At 51.4% G+C, this 26,162-nt stretch overlaps 2 protein-coding genes across 7 annotated transcripts in view; one reads left to right on the top strand and one right to left on the bottom strand.

The window, feature by feature from the left end:
* Positions 1-20,921, top strand: part of LCOR (ligand dependent nuclear receptor corepressor) — an 87,483-nt gene extending 66,562 nt beyond the window's left edge. For all 5 annotated transcript variants that reach the window (XM_071563172.1, XM_071563174.1, XM_071563175.1 and 2 more), the window contains one exon: positions 8,069-20,921. In XM_071563172.1, the coding sequence (XP_071419273.1) occupies positions 8,069-12,551 (4,483 nt within the window). In that variant the 3' untranslated portion in view covers positions 12,552-20,921. The remainder of the gene's footprint in view (positions 1-8,068) is intronic.
* A 559-nt stretch (positions 20,922-21,480) lies between these two features.
* SLIT1 (slit guidance ligand 1) overlaps positions 21,481-26,162 on the bottom strand; it is a 61,684-nt gene continuing 57,002 nt past the window's right edge. For both annotated transcript variants that reach the window (XM_071563180.1, XM_071563179.1), the window contains exons 32-37: positions 25,663-25,900; positions 25,443-25,573; positions 25,197-25,351; positions 24,835-25,123; positions 23,908-24,119; positions 21,481-23,822 (exon numbers count right to left, since the gene is read on the bottom strand). In XM_071563180.1, coding sequence (XP_071419281.1) covers positions 23,578-23,822; positions 23,908-24,119; positions 24,835-25,123; positions 25,197-25,351; positions 25,443-25,573; positions 25,663-25,900 — 1,270 coding nt within the window. In that variant the 3' untranslated portion in view covers positions 21,481-23,577. The remainder of the gene's footprint in view (positions 23,823-23,907; positions 24,120-24,834; positions 25,124-25,196; positions 25,352-25,442; positions 25,574-25,662; positions 25,901-26,162) is intronic.

Below are 26,162 nucleotides of genomic sequence, written 5' to 3' on the forward strand. Positions count from 1 at the left end.
AGCTCTGAGACAGGCTCGTCCCCAGGCACCCAGGGCTGCAATCCACTTCTCTGCCTTAACCTATTTCCCAAGCAGCCAACCAAAGTGGTGCATCAGAAACAGGGTTTGCTGCTCAGCCCGGCAGCTGACAGGGAATATGGACACGTATCAAACCTCTAATTCATATTTCACTAGGCATTTCTGTGCAAGGAGGAATAGCGTTGGCATGTGGGGAGCACTGGCATTAGGAGTTGTGATACTGTTTCTATTAACAGTGTGGCCTTGATTATCTGAGGCCCAATTATCTGAATCTCCAGGTTATCTGAAATGGGGCCATATCCCCCAATGTCTCTTAATTACACCCAAGATACTCTCTGCTCTCCTCTTCCACTGGCCCCTCCCACGGGGTGACTGGGCTGTGCTGAGTGTGGTTAGCTCTAGCAAGTGCTTTACCTAGCTGCTGCATTTGGTTTTTCATATCCATGGTGGGAAAAACCCAACCTGAATAACTGCAGACTAAAGTCCTTGAAGATTTCTAGAAATAGGCAGTAGCTGTGCGTGGCAACGTGCCTGTTGGAGCTGGGACCAGCCATGTTGGCAGGGAGGGTGTCCGATCCATTTGGATTTTCTTCTCCCTTTCATTGTAGGTGCAGCTTAGGAGGTGAAGGTCAGGTTTCTCACAGCACAGCATGTCCTGCTCACAAGCCTTCATTTACTGCAGATGAGTGCACCTTTGGTGGAAGTTTGCCTGCTCTTGAAGCTCTGCGGCTGCAGTGGCTCCAGCTGACCTGTGTGTGCAAGTCTGAGGGTTGGGTGGAGAGGGATTTGTCCCCAGTATGATGCAGGACATATGGGAACCAAGAGTGATGGACTTGGAGCAGGGGAGAGGCCATACACCTGCCTCACCTTGGGTCCAGAGCTACCATGAATTCCCAAGTTGTACCTGGGACCGTTAAAGCTATTCAGGGCAACCTTCCCTACTCCATAGTCCCTGTGGTTCATTCTCTCTTCTCTTAACAGGGTGCTGCTTTTTTTAAAATGTGCAAAGCTGTGAAAATCATTGTAAGAACTTTTTTTTTGCCCTGCATGCTTTTGTTATCTATCTTCTGTTGCTGCCTGTTTTTCTATCTATTCTGGTCTTCCGGTGCTGTCTATACTTTTGGAGCACACCTAGTTCAGGGAAGATGCTGAGTACTGCCTCAGAAAGAAACAATCATGGAATTTTTTTTTCCTTAAAGGGAAAATCCCAAATGATCTTGATAATTAGAAAAATTAGCAAGGACAATTCTGGAAAGGCTTTGAAAGCTAGTATGTCGAATAATATTTCCAACATGGTAAATTTCCCTTGGTTTTAAAGCAATAGCTCAGTGGTAAGATTTTTAATTAGTCATTAAATATTGTATTAGAAGTATCACAAGTGATGATAAACTGGTATAGAATATGGTTGGGTTAGTTACTCAGGGAAGGTGGGAGTAGAGGAAGTTATGAGAAGAATATCAAAAAGCTAAACTTATTTGAGACTGCTATTGGTTTTTGTAATGTGAAACCAACTTTGGTTTATTTGATTTTTATTTGGTTACAGGTGGGGAGAAATGATTTTTAACTATTAAAAAAATTAAATAAATAAAAGACACTACTCTGAAGGGTTAAAAGTCTGAATCTATAATGGGTGTTGTTTGTCTAAGTCAGTTGGCTTATTGTACAACCTGGATACCTTGACAAATACATGCAGCTGACAAAACCCCCAACCAAACAAAACCCATCTATAACTTGTTTCTTCCTGCTTTTCAGTTGAAATACAAGCTCAGTCCATCCCCATGTGCGTCACCAAGGACGGAGTAAATTCAGGGGCCTTGAGAACCTGGCAGCAGTATTTCCATAGTTATTTTGGCTGTGCTTTGCACGACTTCGGCTTTTAATTTAGGGAAAGAAAATGCTTTTTATCCTTCCTAGCTGTTATGTGTAGCCTCTGCTCTTTGCGTGCTGCTTTTCTATTTTTTTTCAGTGCAGTGAGAGAGAATTACTGTAGCACCCACAGAGGTGTGAAGGGACTCATTCATCTGTGTGGGGAGTGTTAGGTGCCAAGCATATTTCTGAGGATTGAAACACAGGCATTTAAACTTGTGCATCCAGTGTCAGCCTTTAATTGGGGCTTTGAGAGATGAGCTCCAGAAAATCTTGCTGCAGTGACTTACACTATCCATGCCCATGGCTGATTTGCCCATCCCCTGCAAGGGATCACCGCATCCCAGGGCAGTGCCAGAAGAAGGAAGTGCGTGCCCCACCTCCACCTCTCAAAGGTCTGTGCTATGGCCATGAGTGGAGATGGGTTTGAGCATGGGTTTGAGCTTGTCAGATCATGTCCAGGTCCCAGCAGGTTTGCTTTTGCACAGGCCACTCCAGTAAGCTGAACTGGGACTGGCAGAAAACTTGTTTCCCCTTCTGCTGGGGGAAGCCTTTTCATGCAGCCCCCTGGCACAGGCAAAATGAGCCCACCTTTGGCAACCCACAGCACAGCCGCTTCCAAGTGCACACTTAGCATGTGGGGGGTGGGGTCAACTCACCTGGCTGTCAGCAATGACAGAGCTCCTTTTAAAAGGCCCTTCATCCTTTGCAATCCATCAAAATGGCATTTCCACTTGCCATGAAATATCAAGTGGCTGAAACCAGGAAGGCTGGAGGTGCCAGCTGAGGGCAGTGAGACACGCTGCCTCAGACCTTGGGCTCGCAGTGGGCATGGTCAATGCTTTGAGTTCAGCTGACAGAGAGCATTGCTCGCCAGTTAGGCGTTCTTCTTAGTCATCCGTGTTTCTCAAATCTCAGCTTTTTGTCAGGTCTCCAAGACACCGTTCAGCTTGGTGGGTTACTTGAGAGGTACCTCTGGTTCCAAGTACTGGAAGGCAGTGCTCTGACAACTGGCACAGAATCCACTGTGTGGCAGCAGGAGAAAGAGGGGAGAGGTCATCCTCATAAAAACACTAAATTGGATTTTTTAAGTTTATAGCTATGTTTTGTTTCTTTTACAGAACTATAATCCTGGTGCTTAGAGTGGTCTGAAAGGAACAGAAACACTTAGCCTTGAACTTTTGTTCTGCTGCTGCTTCTTGTGCCTCTCAAGTACAAAACATATCTGTAAACTTATAATCTATCAAACAAATGTTCAAGGGCTAAAAAAAAGAAAACCCAGAAAGGGTACAGGCTTCATGTTCAATAGTGAGAAACTTCGGGTGGGTAAACCAGAAGATTACAGTTGGCAATTGACAGGTTTTCAGAGTCCAGCTTTTCAGGTAGGTTGATATGAACCAGCTGATTTCTTTCTTCTTCTCTTTCTTCCCCTCCTTGCTCCCCACTCCAAATACACTCTTGAGCCAGAGTCAGGCTGGGCTGCCCCTAAGGCTTTGTTTCTGGCATTCTCAAGCAGAGCCAGGACAGTGTCACCCTGGTACAACTGGAAGGGTGGGATACGACAACCCCACCAGTGTGCTGGGGTCACTGCAGAAGCTAGGAAAAGCTCTCCAGGCTGCAAAGAGGGAAATACAAATAACTTGGCTTTTCCTCTGCATACTGTAAATCCTGTATCTGTGCAGTCTATAGGTGTCACAGACAGACAAACCTCTGCCTTCCCCCAGCCCCAGCATCCCCAACTGTGTGGCCTTTGTTGGAAGCCCTAGGCCCTCTCCAGCAAGAGCTGGGGGAGGGTTGACTTCAAACTCCACTAAACAGTAGAGGCACAATGCAAACAAATGTATTGCAGCATGCAGCTATGCAAATAGCTTCAGAGCGCAGCACGTTTTCCCCAGCATTAATTGCTGCACCACCGGGGTTGCGTAGCAACAGCTCCGCTTGTGCCTCTGACAGCTCCTGCCCCTTGATGCCTCTGACACCTTCTGTGGCAGGCAGGGAAGGGGGAGAGAACAGGGCTGCCCTGGGAAAGCTAGAAAGGCTGGGAGGTAGTGAGGGGCTCTGGTGATGAGATTCACTTGGCATGCTAGGGTTGCCTTCTGCTGGCCCAGGGTGACACATGCAGTGGGGTCTGGAAGCAGAGTGTTGGGGCACAGGCACAGAGGAGCCCTGGTGGCTGCAGCCTTGTGCAGGCAGCATTCAAGACTGGCAGGCAGAAAGGATAGACCTGAAATCTCCAGGCTCTGCAGGAGAGCTCACTGACAGGTGGGCTGACTCTCCCACTCCAGTGAATCCTTCTGAGGATCCTATACGGGTTTGTGACTGCACTTGTAGCTTGGCTATAGGCATAGAAGGCCCCCAGATAGTTGCCTCTCACTGGCCATGAATCTCCAGTAGGCTTCTGACTTTTCCAGCCCTTGAGAGAGACAACACGTTCCTCATGCACACCCAAAACTAAGAGAGCCTTGGGCCAACTCCCTTTCCTAGAGGTGAGTACAGACAGAAAGGAGAAGGCTGCAGGTGGTATCGGCAGCCCTGGCTCCCTCATTGGTCTGTCCAGCCCAGGAGCTTCTGTGGGTCTGGTCTGTGCCTCCAAAAGGCAGGCTCTACAGAGACAGGGCTGGCTGCCTCCTGAGAATAATTTTTCCTGCTGTTCCCATCTTCTGTGTTCACCAGTCAGTCTTCAGTTCCCACTGTGCCTTTGCCGGGCTGTGGAATCTGTTAATGTCCAGCATCTCTCCCTGGGAAACCACTTCAGCTCTGCAGCCAGCTCACCTCTCCTCTACTCTGATAAGCCATGCAAATAGATAGTTTTTCTGCAACAGTTTGTGCTGTCCATAAACAACCCTGCCTGAAGCTGTGGGGCACTACTGTTACAGGGGAGCAAGAAACAAGCTCTTCTTCAAAACTTAAGTTGGGAGGATGTGGACAATCCTGAGTCCATTGGCTACCTCCTAAAAGAATGTCTATGGTCATGTTTTATTTAATAGTAATAGCCAGAACAGACAGGAATGGTGGGAAATGCTGGACAGGTACCAAGGCACACAGATTAGCAGACTCAGGGACCACAGAACTGCATCTGGGAGATCTGGGGACGGACAGGTACAGGCTGTGGCTCAGCAACCTGGGGGGACAGGGAGAGGAAGGACAGAGGTGGGACCCAGCCACGCTTAGAGCCCATAGGTGGCAGGGAGAGCTGTGTCCCAAGGTTATCCTTAGACACCCAGAAAAAGGCAATGATGCCTGCTGTACCCAAAGAGGGATGGGCTGGGGAAGGAGCAGATGAGCTCAAGGCGAGAAGTTGCAGCCCATCTTTGAGCTGCAGTGGTGTGACACCAGAGGACTCTGAACACAATGTGCCTGCAGAAGCAGGTGTATTGTGTCACTGAGTGTGAGATGGGTCTTCTAAGGAGAAAGGGCATCAAAGCTGAATGGATTTATTTCCCTTATCAAGCAGGAAAAATATTTATCTCTGATTTTTAAATTTACAGCTTGACAAGCTGTGTATATCTCTGATTGGTTCCTTGGAGTACAGCGGGGCAAATAAGGTGACAAGGCCTCAGTCACATTTTGGAGAAAGAAACTAGGTGAAGGCAAGGTAGAAATGCCACTGGAGTCTTTAGGATGAGGGCATGCAGGTCCCCACTGCCACACAAGCAGGACATGGGTCTTTTCCAGCCCCACACGTTGGTGCAAAACAGTCGTGACCTGCAGCTGGCTGTGTTTGGCAGCATGGCTGAAAGGCAAGGAAGAACCATGCCTGGCCACTTTGGACCCTCCTCCCATACTAGAAATTCCAAACACAGACCCACAACCTTCTCCCTCACCAGGTATCACCCAGCCTTTTCGTTCCTCCCACCCACCTGGGCAACAACTTCACCTATGCCTTGGACTCCTCCTTCACATCCATTGTGTGTAGCACTGAAGGTGCCCCAGTAAGGAGGGAGTTGGTTGTTTGGCCACTGTAAGCCCTTCCAGCAGCTGCCTGGGGAGCATGGCAGTGGGCTGGGCCAGGGCACAGCCCCATCTCTGCCGCTGCCATTATAAATTCAGGCTCCCCGTGGGAAGATGGCTGCTGCTCTTCAGAGCTGTGCTTTGGCAAGCAGGTAAGGCAAGTGTCACTGCCCGCTTTGCAAAGGTGGAAAAAAATTATGCTGAGCTCTGCCTTGTCAAAAAGCCCCCTGCTCCAAGCCTAGGGAGCTGAAAGGTTTTTTTGTTCCCTTTTGTTATCCAGCAGGGCAAGGGGAGGAGCTGGGCTGTGTAAGAGATCCTGGCTGACATAACACTCCCCTTGCAGGGCTCTGGAGAGGGGCCAGGTTATACCTGAGTATTTTTATTTAAACTAATCCCAGGCATTGAAAGCCATCGAAGCGCCAGGTAGAACCAGTTGAGACGGTTGCCGGAGGGCGTTTTTCTTGCCAGGGTGTAGTAAAGCAGTCTCGAGGTATGTTGTTTATCTCTAACCCCGGGAATATGTTCTGGAGGTGCCAGAACACATCTGGGAAGCTGAGCTTGCTGAGCGTTTTTAGGTGCTTTTGGGAAAACGGTGCCCAAGAAGCCTTTAGGGAAACTGGCCGTGATCAAGAGGCAAAGCCTCGTTATGCATAAAACACATTATGTATGGGCAAATTGGAAAGCAAAAGGCAGTTTGGCAGCTGCTCAGGGCAGGCTTGGCTGCAGCCTGGCATTTCTGGGCAAAGAGGAGACCTGGCCAGTCCTGACCCTGAAGCGGTGCCTCTCCCTGCCCACCCTATGAGGAAAGCAGGGAACTGGAGGTGTCTCCCTGGTGCTTGTCAGTTCAAAGAAAGCAGACAGCAAGTACTAAATAAGAAACAGGTGAGGGCTGCCCAGGGCTGCCCAGGGCATGCTGGCTACTATGGATCACAGCCGGCTCTGGTCCCTGGCTTTCCCTCCTCCATTTCTCTGCTGATGGCTCCACTAAGCTGGGGCTCTTCCTCCATGTCCACCTGTTGAGCCCTGTACCTGACAGCACAGGGAGGGAAAAGCCCACTCCAGATGAAGCTGCTTTTCCCCACCCTGTTCCTGAACCCTGTGATAAGCATTGCCCCCCTTGACTCAGGTTGGTGGTGTTTGATGCTCTAAGGGACAGAGAAAGGCTGTAGGGGGAGAAAGGACTTTCACTCCTCCAGTACAAGGCCAGGAGGTGCAAAGTGCAACTCTTACTGCAAAGCAACCTGATGTTGCTGGCAAAGATCCTGTGTCAGGCACTGTGGGTGCCAAAGCACAGGGCTCTCTCAGTGTGGTCAGGACTGGGTGGGAATCGCCTGTGCTGCCGTTGGGAACAGATATGGTCTCGATAACAGCACCTGGCATGGCATTCATGATGAGTGCATGCAAACACTGGGTAATTATCCCTTAACCTCTTCACCAGTAAGTCCTAATTAATTGCCTCTGCCAAGCAGGTAGTTGATAATGGCCTGGGTTTGAGCGCTAGCTAGTGGCAGTGACCCTGTGCTGTAGAAGCCCACCCTTCTGCACAACCACTGTGCACTGAGAGCCCATCAGCTGCAGAAACACTTTATTAAATGGCAGCTAATCAAAGGTCAGTGCACAGGGTGCATTGCTGCCTGCACCTTCTGCAGGTTGGAAGCTCCCCAGATTTTCTGTGCAGATTACAGAGGAGGCTCAGAATCTGCTCAGTTTGTCCCAGACCCATCTTCTGCTACTGAGATGTAAGCAGAATTTGAAGACTCTGAGTACTTTAAGATTCCTGGCATCTGTCTTCCCAGTTGGGATGCTGCTTTGCTCTCACCCGGCCTGACAGTGCAGAGTGAGCATGCAGAGGTGTGAAGCCATCCTCGTAGGTTTCCGAAGTGCTGGGCCTTCTACACTGGGTGCCGTGCAGATACTAAATCTGACTCTTTTTAGGTTTGCTTTGAACATGTGACATGGTGCCTACACCTTGGGATGTCCTAGGCAGAAGTATAATTATGGTGCTCTGGCAGTGGGAGACAAACAAAAATGCAGTCTGTATCCTGCTAGCAATGTGCACATGTAAGTGTGCATGCTGAGAGTGAAGGGACACCTGCCAGCTCTGGGAAAACAGGATGCTTGATCTCACCTGGAGGTCAGGCAAGCATGCCTGAGTGGGAGAAGGGTTATTTTGCAGCATGAACTTTGATTCCCTGAGACATGTTACTGATTGCTTCTCTCTTTGTCTCCCTAGTGAGGATGCAACAGAGACAATAGCAATAGACTCTAACAATCAGCCGAAGTCTCCACTGGAAAAATTTATGGTCAGATTGTGTACACATCACCAGAAGCAGTTCATTCGTGTGCTAAACGACATATACACTGAAGTACAACCAGACTCTGACGGCCAGCAGTTGTCTGAATCTAAGAGCATGGAGGTCTCTACTTGTGGCTCTGGTTGTAGCCAGCAAAGCACTGAAAATCAGGATAAGGGTGCTACTTGTACTGAATCAAAGCTCCCTTCTTCCTTGGACCCAGGACAGTTAGGGTCCGAAGGCCCCCTCTATGTTATGGGACAAGCCTTGAAGCAGCCAGTGGAATTGAAGTCGCTGGACAGAGCAGAGAACTCCAGTCCTGCTTTGAGAAGGGACTTCTGTGAGCTCCCCATCACCAGGCTTCGCTCTGCTAGTCCAAAGGATAGCTCCACCCAAGGATACCTCAGCACGTTGAACTCTTCCTCTTTGAATTTCCATCATACCCCAAAATGCCTGGAAGGGCAACAAGCTTCTGGACACGAGCAGGAAACCAGTGTCAGAAAGTGTGAGGACAATAAAGAGCAGCTAGCAGGTAAGACTCTTGTGGAAGGTTATATTTCAGTCAAAGTGGCAAATGTGAACGGCAGTGAGGACAGCTTAGACAGCTGTCTGGGGTCACAAAAGAGCTCTTTCAGGGCTCTGCCAGAAGAGTCCTGGGATCCCAGCTTGGCAGTGACCCCCCCTCGCAGAGCCGACAAAGAGAACACTTTGCAATGCAGCTCAAAAGCATCTTTGCACCAGGATTTAGACGCAAAAGAACAAGATGCGAGGCCAAAGCAAGAAAACCACCTGCATGCCATGGCCAGGGGCAAGGCAGGCTGCCACCTGCACCCAGCTGACAAGGGCCCGCTCGACAAGTCCAAAGAGGGTTGGCTGCCCACTGGCGCCGCACCAGCCACTCACCGGAGCCCTGGTGGGCACCCCCGTGCCAAAGCAGCCTCCCTTAGGTCCACTCGGAAGAGCAAGAAGGCATCGGGGTTGAGAATCAATGACTATGACAACCAGTGTGACGTGGTCTACATCAGCCAGCCCATCACCGAGTGCCATTTCGAGAGCCAACGGGCAGTGTCATCCCGCAGGACGGCGAGGAAGAGCACGCGGGGTTATTACTTCAACGGGGAGTGCTGTGAGCTCCCGACTGTCCGCACGCTGGTTAAGAGCTCCCGGGCGGAGGAGAGGGCGAGCAGCCCAGCACTGCGAACAGAGACCCTCATAAGTACAAAGCCACCCCTGGTCCTCTCAGTGGAGGGGTCTGCAGAGGCAGGACGGGAAGGTGAGAAGAGGGTTTCCCTGAGGCTCCTTGCCAAAGTGGCACCAACCAGCCAAGAAATGAAAGAGAAAGCTGAACTGGACTCCATGCAGCTCCGGGATACCCGAGCGCTGCGGTCAAGGGAAGCTGCCACAGCCATGCCTTTCTTCTCCCTCTCTGCTCCACCCAGCCCCCAGAAAGAGGACAGATTGGCCAGCTCCCCACCCCCTGGCTCTCCTCCTGCTGAGGAAGGGGGGATGAGAGTAGGAGGCACTGTCTCTTGGGAGGTTGGCAGCAGTCTGGGCTCCTCTGGGGATGGCAGTGGCAGCAGGCAGGCTGCTGATTTTGCTGCCCTTACGGTCTCAAAAGCACACAATGGGGAGGAAGGTTGTCCAGGCTCTGACATACAAACTGATCCAGACCTTTATGCAAGCCTGGAGCCAAAGTCCCCCTCACAGTCCTCCACTGTAACAGCACCTTTGGCCCATGATAGTGCCAGGGATCCTGCCCAGCCTCCAGGCTCAGGGGATGCAGAGCTCTGTGAGCAGTGTCTGGCAGAGCCTTCCCCATGCTCTCCAGGTTCACATGCTCCTGATGAGCCCCATGCCACTATGGACGGGGAGAGCCCCCTGGAGCCCTCTGAAACCTTGCAGTGTGTGGATGTGAACAAAAGCATCGCTGCTAAACCAGAAACTGAATCATCAGCCATGGTGGATGACAGCTCCCTTGAGCAAGAGGATGCTGTGGTGGTCAGCACAGCCCTCCCCAAAATCGCAGAAGGAGAGGCAGTGGAGAATAATGGCACAGCGGGTGAAAAAGAGCCTGTTGAACAGGAAATGCCACCTGAACCCAGCAGCTCAGACACTGCAGGGAAAGACTCTGTCTTTTCTAAGGACAGTCTAGAGAAGAAGCGAAAGAAAAGCAGGAGAGTGCTTGTGGCATCGGACCGATGTCTCCGAAGCCAGCAATCCCAGTCACCTGCCGAGAGCAGTGCTGAGGACTCAGGTTCTTCCAGCTCTGTGCAGCTTCCTTGCCTTCAGATCAAACCCTCCAAGAGCCCTGGCACTAAGCGATTCAAGAGAGAAGTGGAGCTGGATGGGGCAGCATCCACGCACTTCCCCAATGTGCTGCTTAAAACCAGCGAGGGGCCAGGCACTGGCCAGGCTCTAGAGAGTATTGCTGAGCAGCAGCCAGGTGAGGAGAATGGTGCCACTACCAGACAAAACTATAAAAACATCCTAGTGAAAGAGACTGCTGCAGAGGGAGAAAATCCCTCTAAAGATGACCCCTCTGCTAACAGCATCCAAAGTCAACCAGATGGGATGCTAGAAATCAGTGTCCAGACCGATTCTGAGAAGAAGAACATTCTCCTCCTTCCAGAGAACAGTGTTCCTGCAAATGATGCCAAGAAAGTAGATTTGAAGCCAGGCAATGCCAGTGCAAAGAGCAAGGAGAGCTCTGACAGTGCCAGAGATATGGGCAAGCCAGCGAACTATGAGCTGGTGACTGATTCACCTATGTGTCCCAGCAGCAGAGGTGGAAGCAAGCCCCTTCCAGCAAAAACTACAAAGCATAAAAAGGTTGCCCTGCAGTTTTACAACTTACGACATGCACCCACACCCACAGATGCTGCAAAAAAGAGCACACCAGGGAAGGAGTCTATGCAAGCAATCCCCAAAATGAGAGATGAACGTAGTTCAGCGAATAATGACTGCCCAGCACTGGAGGACATAGACATGGCTGACAGCAAACCGAAGTTCATGGAGTGGTGTGCTGAAGAGGAGAACCAGGAGCTCATTGCTGAGTTCAACACTCAGTACATGAAAATCCAGAAGGGCTGGATTCAGCTGGAGAAGGAGGTGCAGCCAACCCCCAAGGTAAAGAACAAAGCTGACAAATTGAAAGAGATTTGGAAAAGCAAGAAAAGAACACGGAAAAGTAGAAGCTCACTGGAAGCGCAGAAGCTTTCGCCTGTCCAAATGCTATTTATGAAGGCCTTTAAGCTGTCTGACATATGCCAGTGGTTTCTGGAGACAACTGAAACCAGATCTCTAGTGATTGTGAAAAAACTCAACACCCGTCTCCCAGGGGAGATCCCTCCCATCAAGGTCCCCATGCAGAAATATTCTGCCTCCAGTCTGTACCCAAGCTCACTACAAGCTGAACGTTTGAAAAAACATCTCAAGAAGTTTGCTGCCACTACCCCAGCTCGAAATAACCTGAAGAACCAAAAGCTTTGGGCCAAAATTCGTGAGAACATTGATAAGACAGAGGCTGAAGAAGCCACCATTCCCAACCAGACTTCTCCCACCGATGCCAGTACCAAGGAGCTGAGCGAAGACAAAACCATCCAACCTGCCCTCAGCTTGCCCACGCAGGCAAGCACCAGGATCCTGCGCAAGTACTCCAACCTACGGGGCAAGCTGAGAGCCCAGCAGCGCATGGTGAAGGCGGAGAAGCGGAATGATGGTCCAGGGGACCATCTGTCCCTGGAGAGCAAGCAGAGCCGGAAGAGTGTGTGCATCAACCCCCTGATGTCACCGAAGTTGGCCTTGCAGATCAAAGCAGCCACCTTTCCTGCTAAATCTCCATCAGTGGATGGGACAGGGAAGGGGCGGAAGGGGAAAAGCAAGTCCCAGGAGGACCCCTTGCCCAAAGTCGACCTCCAGCTCAGCAAAAAGAAGAAGATGCTGAAGGAGAGTGGGAGCACCCAGGAGCGATCCAACTCCTCCACCAAGGACAAGCTGCCTGCCAAGAAAGCCAGTAAAATAAAACACTCAGAGGTCAGTGCAAAAGCTCCCACCACCCGAAAGCAGGCTGCCATGGAGAGGAGCAATAAACTGGCCAGAAAAATGTCTTTCAAAGAGAAGAGGGTCCCAAAAAGGCAGCTGGAGAAGGCGCGACTCCCTGTGCGGAAGGGCAAGGAGAACACGAGCAGACGGGCTGTGCTGCCCCACAGCCACGAGGAGCTGTCCAAGTCCCCAAAGCAAAAGCCCCTGGGGGAGTCCTCCACACGGTCACAGAAGATGGCTAACAAGAAGCACAGCAGTGGGAAGACCCTGACAAGGTCCATGAAGAAGATGCAGGAGAACAATGTGTCGCAGGGCAAGAGGAAGCTGAGGGCAAAAGTGGACTGTTCACACAGCAAGCGCTCACGACTGGACATGAAATAGTGAAGAACCGGTAGCCATGTACAAAAAATTGATGTACAGTAGTAACCCTTTACCATGCATTAACTAAAGCTGCTTTTATAAGCTGTAGCAAGCCTTTAAAAATCCGCAGTTTAAGGATACCGCCCATGATTTTAGGCATCGGCAGATGTGTCTCAGACAGAGAGGAGGTCGGCCTGTCTGGCTCTGCTGTTCAGAAGGAAGTTTCTGCAGTTTGAAAGTTCCTTGGGTTTTTTTAAACTTGGAACCAGACAGTTTTTGTTAAAAGTACAGTGCCTTATTTATCACTTTAAAAATAAAAACAAGAAGCTTGTCTGTGTGATTTGGAGGCTTGCATTTTATACTTGAGGCACAAGCACTTGTACTGTAGCAGAAAGAAAACCACCTTCGTGTACGTGAAGTAGCTTTCGTCAGCCTTTGGGTGCACATGAGCATTTCCCTTTCCTTCAGAGTCCTCCTTCTGTCTGTCTTTTTAGTGGCATTTAAAGCAAAACCAAAACCATTTCCCATCACTGAGGGAAAGAAAGGCGAGTCTGTCCTTTGTCGGTTTGTTGGTAGCAGCTGTTGGTGTCCCGGACTGTTACCTGCATATGAGTGTGAAGTAGCTACTGGTGTTTATACTGCTGATGGCTGCCTGCTCCCCGCTGCACAGCCCATGGGATGGGGTGGGCCTGCTCAGGCCAAGGACATGCGTGAGGGCTTTGGGTACCAGGCTGCTGCATGCACTGCTGCTGGCCGGGTGTGCTGGGCTGTATCTGTCTTTATTTCTTGCTGGCTTCAGGGATGAACCAGTCCTGGCACGCTCTGCTTTTGGACAGACCTCCTTCTCCCATTTCCCTGCCCTTGTGGTGATTTCTGTAGTCTTTGATGGCAAAGTTATTTCTGCAGCTCTTCAGTGAAAGTTGAATCTCTCCTTTTTTAAGGGCTTCAGCGCCTTCTGATGTTGGTGCTCTGCGGGAGGGGAGCCCTGGCCCTCACCTAATGCTTTTGTGCATGTCTTGCCTAATGCTCTCCTAAGTCAGGATTTGCATTTGGAATAGGTTTGGGATAAGGGACTGGCTTAAGTTTATTTTTTACCATAATTTGCATTTCATCCTTTTACTGGCAAGGCATAGGAGGTTTGTCCTTTCTTGTGTCTGGCTGTGGAGTCTTAAAGTGGTCAAGCCTCTGCCCTGTCCTGCATGACACCTTTGCAGGGCTCCTCCTCAAGCCTCTGTGGCATGTCTAAAAGCCAGCTTGGGGTCTGCAGCGACAGAACAGAGTCACAGTGCCTGGCTCATCTGAGAAAAATGTGTTAGAAGTGCACAGAGCATTTGGCTCTGCTGGGCAGAGACGATCAGCAGCTGGGAGGTGAGCGCTGTGGTCTGTGCTCAGGAAAGGACCTTGCTCAGCCATTGCATCCCCACAGCTTCACTTTCACATTCCTGCACAGAGTCCATTTGCAGGAACCCCAATGCCAGCCTCTTCCCACACAGAAAGCAGCAATGCCTACCAGGGCACTGTGTGGACTCTAGGATTGCCAGACCTTTAACAGCCGCTGTGCTGGTCCTTGCTCAGCTGCTTCTTCCTACTGAGAGCAAGGCTCTGGTGTAGCCCATGAATTCAAGAGATGCCTGCCCTGGGAGCAGAGGCTGGAGAGGGATTGGCTGCAAAGGGAATTGCTTTTCATGGTTGGCATTGAACCCCAGATCCCAAAGCCTGGGGGCTGGAGGTAAAAGGCAGATAATTGTCTTTCAATCATTCATTGTACCTGTTTAGTACAGAGTATGAAATCAGGTATTTGAGATTCACATGCCCTTCAGAGAGTACCTCTGGCTGTCTTACAGGTATTCCCTTTCCCCAGCATTGATGCACACAAGGCTGTGGCACATTTTTCTCTTACTCTGAAATGGCTGATTTAAAAAAAAATCCTTTCCTTTGAATCGTGCTAGAATAAGTTAACTCTCTGAACAGCTAGGAAGTGATTAAATCTAGCCTGTCAGTCCCTGTACAGATTAATATGAAATTACCTATTACTTTAATTTTTACTGCATGTATTAAATATGTCAAACATTCCATCAGAGAAGATTTAAAAGCGTTTCAGGAGAGGTGTGAGGCAGAAGGACACTGATGGCAGTTAAATGACTAATCTGTACCTTTCTTGCAGGTTGTCTTTCCCTTTGTTTCTCCATGTGTACTTACGGTCCTCCAGCTGGGGCAGCCTCTCTGCAGTCACATGGGCCTGGGGTTTGCTGTTCTTCCTCTGAGCCAGGTGTCAGCACCTCTCTTACCTCTGCTCCTCATGCTGTTCCCCTGCAGCAAAGCCCCCTTTCCCCATCCTTCACCATCCCTCCTGAAGCACCTGTGCCGATCACCACGGGCTGAGCACTCCTCTCCTTCATTTTTAGCTGCTGGTAAATGCAGACTATCCTGCTCTCCATCTTCTGTTCTTCTGGGAGCAGGAGCCTCATTAGGATAAAACTCTTGAGAAAGCAAATGGAGAGAGCCTATCTAGATAGGGTGCTGTGCTCCAGCCTCCCAACTGCCTTCCTGCACCCTGGGGCTTCACCAGCACCAGTTGTCTTGAGTGTGGCAAGGCTGGGAGATGGCAGGTGTCACAGTAGCGCAGGAGTGAAGCAACATCTGGGCATCTGTCCCAATTCAGTGCCCACTGTTTGGCTTAAGCAGTGGTGAAATCAGCACACTGAGCTTTCTGGCAGTGTCCCTGACAGGCATTGGCTCCAAAATCGAAGGAAGCAGAGATGCCACAAGGAAAGCTGTATTCCTCCCACACTTTTGAATTTCCAGTCTCAGACTGTAGCCTTCTCTTGTATTGCTGTTTTGACTTGGTCAGATGGAGGTTTCCTATACTGAAGGCAGGGAATTGCAGGGCTCCAGAATGGAGCAAGGTAGGTCTGAGACTCAGCATGCCTGCAGCTTTTCCCAGGCTCTGATCACATTCAAACGGCATCTCTGTCCTTCCCTGAGGGGTGCCAGAGACGTTTAGCAAACCTTGATTTTCCCACATTAGATCCAGTATGTCCTGTGCAAACAGTAATACTCATCAAACTGTGCAAAGAGCCTAACAGGAGCTGAGCTGAGCCTTGTAGGTGTAAATCTGAATTTTTGCAGCCTTTGATGAGGAAAGGTACAGGGTGTGGGGTTTCTGTCAGGATGGGGCTTAAAAGAGGGTTCTGGGCTAGGCTGTGAGTTGTTAATCTTGTCTTCAGAAAGCAAATGAAAAAGCAAATAGAATTCTGAGTGTTCATTTCAACAAAAACTCTTTAAATGCAACTGCCTCAGCCTGCTGCCTGGGACCAGCCCAGGGGCACCTGGCTTAGGTGGGCAGACACAGAGCAGCACCTTGGGCATCTTCAGGGACAGGGAGCAGCAGATTTGCAAGAGATGCTGAGCTGGGCTGTGAGACGGTCTGGGGTTTGGTCAACAGGGACCCCCTGACCCTCTGCTCCACAGTCCTCGGGGCTGGTCTCTGGTACTGCAGCCTCTACAGGGCTTTCCCCAGCTGGGCAAAGAAACCCTTCTCAGAACTTCTCTCTCTGCCTTCTTTCCTTCAAGCAACACCACCTTATTACAATTTTGAGGAAAGCTGCAGTGATACTTTTCAACATCATGCTGTTTGTGAGGTGCTGGCAAGAATGTTTCCTCCCACAGCTGCTGCACTGAGTGATGGATTTAATTCCTGAAAGTAGTTTTTAGGGAGAGCTGGCTGGTTTGCCAAGGGATGGGTAGGGTGAAGCCATCATCTATGGCTGAGTTATTGCAGGAATCATTTGGGGCATGACCTCTCCAGCCCACCTTGAGGTGGGAACATTGCCGCATTAGTCAAGTTCTCAGAATTACTTCCAAGAGTACTCCTTTGAGTTACCCCATGGGAGGATGCCCCAGGGGTAAGGTGTGCCAAGGGTCTTCATCATCTCTAGAAAAGCATTAAGGTTTTCCTCTCTGAGGAAGTCCTCAGCTCCTTGCCAGGCTCCTTTCCATGCTGTCACTGCTCCTGGAGATGCTGTCTTTGGGTCCTCTGCCTCTCTGGTGTGCATTCTCCACCAGTAATAGCAGTTAGGTCTTGCAGACTACAAGACCTGCTTTTAATGTGATTTGCACTTGCTTTTCTGAGTAGGTTTTTTGGAGGCAGGAAGGAGGAATGCTGTAATTTGCTAGAAAATTAAATTTCAATTTAATTTGGTAGCAAATTAAAGGGTCTGCCTATGAGGTGATTGCCTGGAAAGATGGTATTGCCTGGGTAGCTCCATTTTTTTTATCAGTGCTCAAATATTTTAATTTTTTCTCCTTTTCTTTTTTCCCCCAATCAGTTCTCATGTTACATTATTTTCTTCTCAATTTGCTTCCCTATTTCCTCTCTTCATGCAGCCACATTTCAGCTAGAACAGTTCTCAAGAGACACAGAAGTAAGTAGAGATGGCACCACATGTATATAACCTATTGCTCTTTGTTAATGACATGCACTACTCATTCTCGTTTGTCCTGCAGCGAGGCAGTGGCAAGGTGTGCTGCTGAGACACAGCCCCTGCTTTAAATCAGGCTATTCCAAATAAAGATGGCTTTCATGCCCTGCAAGGGATGCACAGGGAGCTGCAGATGAGCTTAATGAATGAAAGGAAATAAGCAACATGATTTATCACCTTATTCCACATGGACATGGAGTGTGTTTCCATGTGCTGTGGTGCAGAGCTGCCCCCTGGCACTACCACAGTGCCATCCTCAGATCTGCAGCCTCACTGCACCCCTCCTCTCCTGGGCCACCCCATAGCTCCCTGTTAGGTTTCTTTAGCTCTGGATTTCAAGTGCTGCATCCCACAAAGCAGATCTGTTACTCTGGCTGTTCTTGCTGGCCACTTTCTCATCCTATTCTTGAAACTAGTTTCCCTCATGCACCCCTGCCCATGTACCATGAGCAGCATCTTCTTAGCTCTGCACCTCCAGAGATGTCCTCACTATCCCTCTGCTGCCAGGCCCCCTCTGTCATTTGCATGCTTACCTTTTCCTCTCTCATCTTGTCATAGGCAGCTCTGGGTCTTCACACTTCACATGGTCATGTCTATCATAATTAGCCTCCAGGAGGAGCTGCATTTGCCAAGCTCAGGCTCAAAACCTATGTTTGGGGGTTGAGTACTGCAGTAAGAGCAGTTTGAACCGAGGATGGCCCCTACTACCTGTGGCTGTCAGGATCTTGTCTAGCAAGGCAAGCCCTGGAATGGGTTTCCCTGCTGACAGGGTGCATGCAAGCAAAGGTGTACTCAAGGTGTGCACATGTTTATTTTCATCACTGACTCGTCCCTGGTGAGGTCCTGCTTGCTGGTGTTTGCTGTGTGCAGTGATGTTTCTGTAGTCAACTGCCAGCACGTCAGTGAGATACATTTGCAGCAAACCTTCTCTGAAGAGCCGTCCAGCCGGCACTGATGCTTCTGGCAAACTTTCCTCTGTGTTACTGATCAATGTCCATGAGCTGGGAGAGCAGGATGAAATTGTCCCTGCTGCTCTGCGTCCCTGTCCCTCCTGTGGTGGGGGTGCCATGTGGTGCTGGACTGAGCAGGTTGGTGGGCTGCCCATGCTGCTTTTTGCTGGTGTGCAGATGAGCAAAGCTGCAGCCCAGCCCATGTCCCAGTTGCTCTCCTGGGACCTCTGGAAGTGCTGGTGTTTCTGAAAGCTCTGCCAGCTCTTAGCAACCTCCCAGGAAATAGACACACAATCAAGTGTACTGGTACCCTGTTTTTAAAACTTGCTGATGGACACTCTCTCTCCAGCTCATATACTTTCAGCCTGACAACTGCATTCCCAGTAGAAGATATTTGAGAAAGCTGTGATTCCCACCCTTTCATAGACACAGGCAGTGCCTGGGGCAGCAGGGAGGTGTAGGTGGTCATCCAGGTTGGGCTCTCACCTTTCCACCATCAGAAATCGTGCCAGGGGAAGAGGGCTGAGCCCCAGCCAAGGTGTACTTGGTTCTGCATCCTAGGATTGTACGCCTGGACAGCTCAGGAACAAGATGGGTGTAGGCTTGCCCCAGCCAGGGAACACCACTGTAGCTTTTCTTGTAGCAGTAGTTTTTTTGAGCAAACCACAAGGCTACAATGTCCCCACGTCACGCGTGTTATCCCCCATGTGTCACAGCGTTCATTTGGCCCATCCTTTAGCTTGGTGGTTGTGAAATGAATCCATCTGTTCTAAGATGTTCTCAGGAGTTCTTGTTTGTATTAAGCTCACCCCTAGGCTTAGCAGAAATCACAGTCCCCATCCTCCCTCCTCCCCTCTCCGCGGACAAGCCCTCTCCTTCACAAGCACTTCCACCCTCTCCCTGAAGGGCGGCAGAGGGGAGCTGGCGGTTTGATTCAGGGCACGTTGGCAGCGTTGGGGCAGCCAAAGGAGCAGGGATGCAGCCGGCCGGCATTTGTGACATGGGTCTGGAGGCCAGGCGGTCCCACGGGCTGCATTGCTAGCCAATGTTTTCTGTTTGTAAGAGTACCTAATTTTAAAATGAAATGTGAATATATATTATATGTAGGTGCCATGTAAGATAGTGTTGTGCTAGGCGGCAGGATGCTAACCTACTTTTTAAACTTTTTGGGGACAGGAAAATGCATTTTTCTCTCACTTCATGCTCACAGATCTAATATTGTAAATAGGTTTTTTAAATATTTATTTCATGGGCTTTCCACAGGTTCTTGTTCTGACTGGTGTGTCGGTTGGTGGGGCTGTATTGCCCAACCTGCCGCAACCAAAGGCATGGGGGGATGGGACGGGGTGGGACAGAGCGGTGTGGGGTGGGTGGTGATGGTGTTCAGTTTGGTTTTATGTCACATCAAAGTTGAAGCATTAACTCTTCCTCTTCAGCTCATTATGATAATGTCAGGCCTGGCTGATGGCCATGGTCCCCAGGGAGGCAGTGAGCTCCCACAGCTGGCTGGGATGGCCATTCCCCAGGGCGGAGGGACACTGCAAGCAATAAGATTTGTAGTAATAATGCCTGCTTTGATGGCAGGGGCTCTTGGGGCGCAGGGCTGGGTGGGAATAACCCTGCTCCCGGCAGGGGCTCAGTCAAGCATGGCATGGAGGGTATCTCTTGACCTAGGGATGCCCAAGGAAGCATCCTCAGGGATGCAGGAGGCAGGGGTTGCTGTCACCCCCAAGGAGTCCCCCTGAACTGCCGGGGTAGGGCAGGTAGTTACTGATAGCAAACTTGTGCTAGTGAATTACTGCAGTGAGCAGCTGCCTTTGCAGGTACGGGTGGCCCAAGGGAGTGCACTGCTGTCACTGCTACAATCCCAGGGCTTGCTCGAGAAGGGCGTTTGTTTATTTGCTTGTCATTCTGCAATTTTAATTCTCTTCTAGGAGATTTGAGGTAATTTAGTTATTTTTTCCTAAGTGGGTTCAGATTTTTCTTCTTTTTTTCCTATTACCTCCTTTTTTTTTTTTTTTCCCGGAAGTGCAGCTGGCTCTGACCCTCAGCCCAGCTGTCTGTGTGGGCAGTGGGGCAGTGTCAGCAGGATCAGGGATGCTTTTACAGTGATGCATCTTTGACTTTGGGGGATGGAATAAGGAGTGCTGCTGGGTCCCAGCCCTGCAGGACCCCTCACTATCCCTACATTTCCTTCACCCCTAAACAGGTGTGTAAAAAAAGAAAAAAGGAAACAACACAGTAATTTTTTTCTTAAGATGCTCGACATTTAAATATTATCTCCACCCTGATGGCAAATGTTTTTCCTTCATCTGTGTCTGCTTCCCTGGGAGAGTTTTGTTTCTCTGTTTGTTTCTATATGAATTTTAGACACTGAGCTGAAATTCCTCCTGTCTGATACTGTATGTTTGAGCCTAAGCAATGTGAACTGTACAGACCAGCAGTGGGAATTGGGAGCTGGTGACTGTGCCTGGGAGAGCCGTGGCTTGGGACGGCATTCCTGGTTGCTGTAGGGAGCAGGAAGTACTGCGTCACAAGTTGGGAAAATGAACTGTCTGCTGTGAATTCTTGGTTGGAAATGTGGAGAGGAGTTTCCATTAAATAATGTTTACATACCTCACCTGACGAACCTTTGAAAGTGTAAATATAAAAAAAATAAAATTATATTAAGTTGCTTTAAATCAGTATGTATCGCTATAAGAGCTGGGTCATTTGAACTTTGAATATGTATCGACTCTCTAAATGTTGACATTTTGTGAACTCTGTGCTCCTGTCTTTTATTTCATTCTAGCCTATGGAAAAAGTTGTGTTCTTGTTCCAGGTAAAAGGTCCCTGACTTAGATCTGAACTCCTCAAGGATTCCCACAACCTTGTTTTCTTCCTCACTGTTGATATTCACCCTATGAGCTTTCTAAAGGTCCGTATTTTATTGCAGCTTATTAAACATTTCTTTGATATCAGCACTTGTTTGGTGTGGTAAGTGGGGAAGGGCAAAGGGGAGTGAGTGTATGAGGTGCGGAGCAGTGGGCTGGCACCCTGCAAGTGTGACCCCATCCCACTGGAGAGAGGATATAAATTCCCATGTGGGATTTCAGTGCTCCCACACAGGTGCCTGAGCTGTGGCAAATTTATGTTTGTGGCACCGACAGTGCAACCTCTCTGTTCCTGGGGCCTGCTGCCCAGGCCTCCCTCTACCTGTCCCCAGAGAGCTACATGTGCCCAGTTTCCCCTGCAGCCATTCCATCTGCACGGCAGGCACTGGCCCTTTGGCTTCTCACACAAAACCCAGGCAGTGTTGGCTCCTTTTGGGAGGTCTTGCATGAATAACCCCGGCTGCATGTCCCTGCAACATGTGGGTGATGTTCTGGCCAGAAGCAGTGGCCAGGGCTGTTTCAGGAGTAGCAAATCCTCCTCCATGGCAGGATCAACTCTTCCCAGTCTGTGCCACCTCCTCACATACACAACAGCTCTCAAGCATCAGCTGCCCGCTTCTCTGCTCCAGGAAAGAAGAGGCCAAGCCTCTGAATGAATAAATGTCATGTTCACATGGAAGACAACATAGACAATACCAAACATCTCCTAAAACAATACAGCCTCTGCCAGCGGAAGGATGCCCAGTGCCTCCCTCGCCAGCCTAGTACAGACCAGCATCTTCAATAGTGACACACACAAACCCCAAGGGCCAAACAAAGCCACCGTCATTTTCCTGCCCAGTAGCATCTGTAAACAAAAAGAAAACATCGTTTGTTGACCCCAAACATATAAAAATACTATAACAAAATGAAATACAAATATATATTAGAATCTGTAAGTATTCTGTATAAAGAGATACTTTAGCGGTTAGCGTACAGCAAGAACAGAAACACAACACAACCAAGCCCCGGCTGGGCCACGGGCAAAAAGAGATGCGTCCTGGCTCCTCTGTGCAGCAGAGGAGCTCCCATGGAGAGGGCATTTGTGGCAGAAACACATCCCTGTGGTGGTGGGAGTGTCCTGCATGCCAGTGGTGAGCAGGGATGGTGAGAGAACCCACAGAGCTGGATGTTTCCAAATGGAGATACCTGGAGCCAGGCTGCAGCTGGCAGTGTGGACCTGAAGACGAAAGGCTGGGGCACTGTGGAGACACAGAGGGCTGCAGGCCTTGGATAAGTCTGTCCACCTGAGTGGAGTTTCGCTGTCCAGCCATGTGCACTGTCCCGGGTCGGGCCCCCACAATCCAAGCTTGGCCCCCACAATCAGACATGTGATACTGCTGTGGATGTCAGGTGTGTGCCGTACCCTGGCATGAGCTCCCCATTTCCCTCTGCTCCTACACCAGCCCAGCACATCCCCTGGCACTGTGGACTTTGGAGAGGTGCTGCCCAGGCATGGACACTTGAGTCTAAAAGCTGGTGGGTCGTGGCCTGAAAGCAGTGTTGGCTCCAGGTTTGCAGACTTGGACATCTTTAGCCTCTTCAGCTGACCCTGGCACCCACAAGGCTGAGGGCCAAGTGATGAGCATGGCAAACCCACACCCCGGATGTCCCAGCAACCTCTTGCTCCTCCTGGCTGAGTCAGTGGGACATGGGGCACCTTTGCCCAGATAAAGACCTGCTCCCCCAGGGCAGCGCCTGGAAGAAAGAGGTTCCTGTGCTGCCTCACATGGCTCCCACCTCTGAGCAGAAGCGATCTGGCTGGGCCAGGGGTATTTGAGGCCCTCTCCACATGAATGGCACACTGCTGGCCCCTGTGGCACAGGGCAGGTTGGCACTGGGACACCCCAGGGACATTTGTGCACTGCTGCTTGTCCCCCACTCAGTGTGCCTGCCACTGCCAGTGTGCCTGGTCCTGCTCCACCAGCGTGGCCCTGATGTGACTACAATGGGCTGGACCCATGCCCAGCTGGCATGAACAAACCAGGCATGCCACCAGGTGGTCAGGCTGTGGCCATGGAGCTTGTGAGATTATTTGGGAGCACTCTGGGCTCCAGCATCCTTGCCACCACACCAGGGAACTGCTCGCTGCAGCTGCTATTGGGGCAATAGCAGGTCCTTAGCAGGGAGACCAGGGATGCTGGAAGAGAGAATGGGAAAACAGGCTCTGGGCTCATTGGGACTGCAGGATGCTGGCTACACCATGCAGCCCTCTGCAAGCCATGGCTTGCCATGGCTCACAAGGCTTTGCCATGTCAGGCCCCTCTCCTCCAGTCCCAGGTGTTGGAAAAGCTCTCAGATCTCTGGGCTGGATGCAAGGGACAGGGCTGCCAAGGAGGAAACACGCAGGGGATGCAGTCACTCCCCTCCATGGCTGTGGGGCTGCGCTGGCAGAGAGGCAGATTTCCACAGGGAGAGGACAAGGGCAGCATGCCCGCCCTGTACCCACACATCTGTGTAGCTGCAGTTCTTAAAAAAATTCTCTATCTACACATTTGCTTTGTTTGTTTGCTTTTTTCTTTTTTTTTTTCTTTTTCTTTCCCAACCTTCTAGATTTCCCAGCTCTACCCTCTGCCAGGCTCCTTGGATGGAGCTGCAGTTTGGAACACCCAGAGAGCAGCACCACGCCTGCAGGGCATAGTGAGGTCCTTGGCTCTGGAGGGTCTCCCTGGCAGCCCCCCAGCTCTGCAGGGCTGGTGGCTGCTCACAGGCACTGGCTGCAGCCACACTTGCTGGGCTTCTCCACCTCCTCCACAAAGGTTGCACCGTTGCTGCACTCAAAGGCGTATTTCCTGCGCCGGAGCCGCAGCCCAGTGCAGCAACCAGCATCAGGGCCACCACAGGTCCCCCGGCATTCCACCCAGGCCACTGGCCGCGTCGTCTGGCAGATGGCATAGCCCCGTTGCACCTGGTGGTAGTCCCTCACTGGCTCCCCGCGGCACTCTGGCTCTGTGGGACAGTGGGACAGCAATGCTCAGCCTGGTGTCATGGTGTGGGGCTGCCCTGCCTGGACACCCACACCCTCAACACCTACCTTGGTCACAGCGGGCTCCAGTGTAGCCATCATGGCACTCACAGGTGGGCTGGCCACCTGGGGAGAGGTGGCAGTGGCCATGGACGCAGGGCTGGTGGCGGCAGGGGTCAGGTGGCTCAGCAGGCTGGTTGCAGAGGGCACCGTGGTAGCCTTCATGGCACTGGCAGCTGTAGGAGAGGGCATCGAGGGGCAGGCACAGCCCATGCACACACCTGCGGGCACCCAGTGCTGTCAGGACCTGCCAGCATGGTATGGCACAGCACCAGCATGCACAGTGCACTGGTACCAAGCATGGCATAGCTCAGCACCAGCATGGCACCAGCACAGTATCGCACTGGGGCAGACAGGGCACTGCCACAGTGTGGCACTGGTATGGCAGAGCCATGGTAGCACAGCACTGGTATTGCTCTGGCATGACACCACCAGCACAGAACAACCCTGGCACAACCTAGTGCTAGCAGCACAGCATGGCAGTGCCTTGGCACAGCACCACTGTCATGGCACAGCACCACCATGGCACTGCCACCATGAACCAGCCACAGGAGAGGGGAGTGGACCACCAGTGGGAGGGGTGGGCAGGGCAGCCAAGGAGGAAGGGCAGCCCATCAGCCAATAGAGGGAGGATGTAGTGAAGCAGCCAATGAAGAAGAGGTTGCCAATGAGCCGATGGAGCAAAGGAATTGTGGTGAGGCAGCCAATGAGCCAAAGGAGCGGTTCAGTTATGGTTGGGTAGCCAGTGAACTGGCACAGCCACTGGGGCAGGTGCATCTCTGTGAGGCAGCCATTGGGTCAGGACCATTGCTGTTGGACAGCCAGTGGGGTTGTGCTATTGCTTCAGGACAGCCAGTGGGGCATATGGGTTGCTGTGGGGCAGTCAAGGGGACAGAACCACTGCTGCAGGGCAGCCAGTAGGGCGAGGGCACTCACTTGTGCCCTTGGCAGGGGCCACCACGGGGCTGGTCGCAGTGGGGCCCCTCCCAGCCAGGCTCACAGTGGCAGACAGGGCCCTGGGCACCAGCAGGCTGGCAGATGCCATGCAGACAGTAGAGCTTGCGACAGGGCTCGCAGCCTGGCACCACCCCTGGCGTCATCCGCGTCTTGGTGAAGTCCTGCAGCTCATTGTTGATGTATAGGTTGCGGATGCATCCATGGAAGCTGGTGCCGTTGAGGAGCTGCCACAGGCGGAAGGCAGCTGAGTTGACATCCACAGGCATACCTGAGGACAGCAGGACCATCAGTGCACCCAGACATCCCCATGCCCTCCATTGCTGCCACAATCCCTGTCCTACCTCCCACGTAGAGGGGAGCCTCACTGTTCAGTGTGTAGTGCTTCCCTGAGTTGTCCATGGTCATGGGGCTGCCACCATCAATGGAGAGGTTCACCATCTGGTCGAATGTCACCAGCTCCACAGTGTGGAACTGCCCATCGTTGATGGTTTCAGCACTGGAGGGGATGGCTGAGTCACCAGGGACACCTCCAAGCCCAAGCAATGGGGGTGGTGGTCCTCAGTGATTGGGGAAGGGGTGGCACATACCTGTAAATGGCTGAGCTGGGGTGGGTGCCAGGGTCATAGCTGACCCTCACGTGGCCCTGGTATAGCTCCACAGCCATGTGGTCGCTGTCACCGTTGTACAGCAGAATGCCATTGCCTTCAGCTGTGGAGACCTGTCAGAGGGAGAGGTGGGAGCGCACATCCCTGGGGCAGCATCCCAATCCAACTCCCCCCAAAGTCCCCATGGCCCCCCTGCCCTCACCTGAAGGGTGATATTGGCTCGGGGCCAGTCCTGCAGGTCAGTGAACTGCAGGTACGTGTCACGGTCCACGAAGTTGACGCTCAGCAGCTTCTCACACTTGGGGCCACCGAAGCCGGGCAGGCACTGGCAAAGGGCGCGGGCACCCCGCTCCACACATGGGGCCCCGTTCTGGCACTCGGCTCGGTCACAGAGGCTGGGCTGGCCAGCGATGTGGGGTGGCATCTCGCAGAGCTGGCCACTGTGTGGCCAAGGGTGCTGCTGGGCAGGGGCCTGGGAACATGCCCTACACGCCACCCACTGCCCCACAGAACTCAAACAGCACCCCCCTGATTTGGGGACTCTGAGGAGGTTCTCCAGACACTGGCATCAGAGGGATGCCTGAATGTTGAGCTGTGCCCTAGCACCCCTCCCCAGGGATGCTGGCTCCCTGCACAGCCTCAGTCCTTGGAGACCCACGTTTCCAGCCCCATTCCTTCCTCTCACACTGAAGGGGATGGATG

Source organism: Pithys albifrons, chromosome 9 (assembly GCF_047495875.1).
Source record: "Pithys albifrons albifrons isolate INPA30051 chromosome 9, PitAlb_v1, whole genome shotgun sequence".
NCBI lineage: Eukaryota > Metazoa > Chordata > Aves > Passeriformes > Thamnophilidae > Pithys > Pithys albifrons.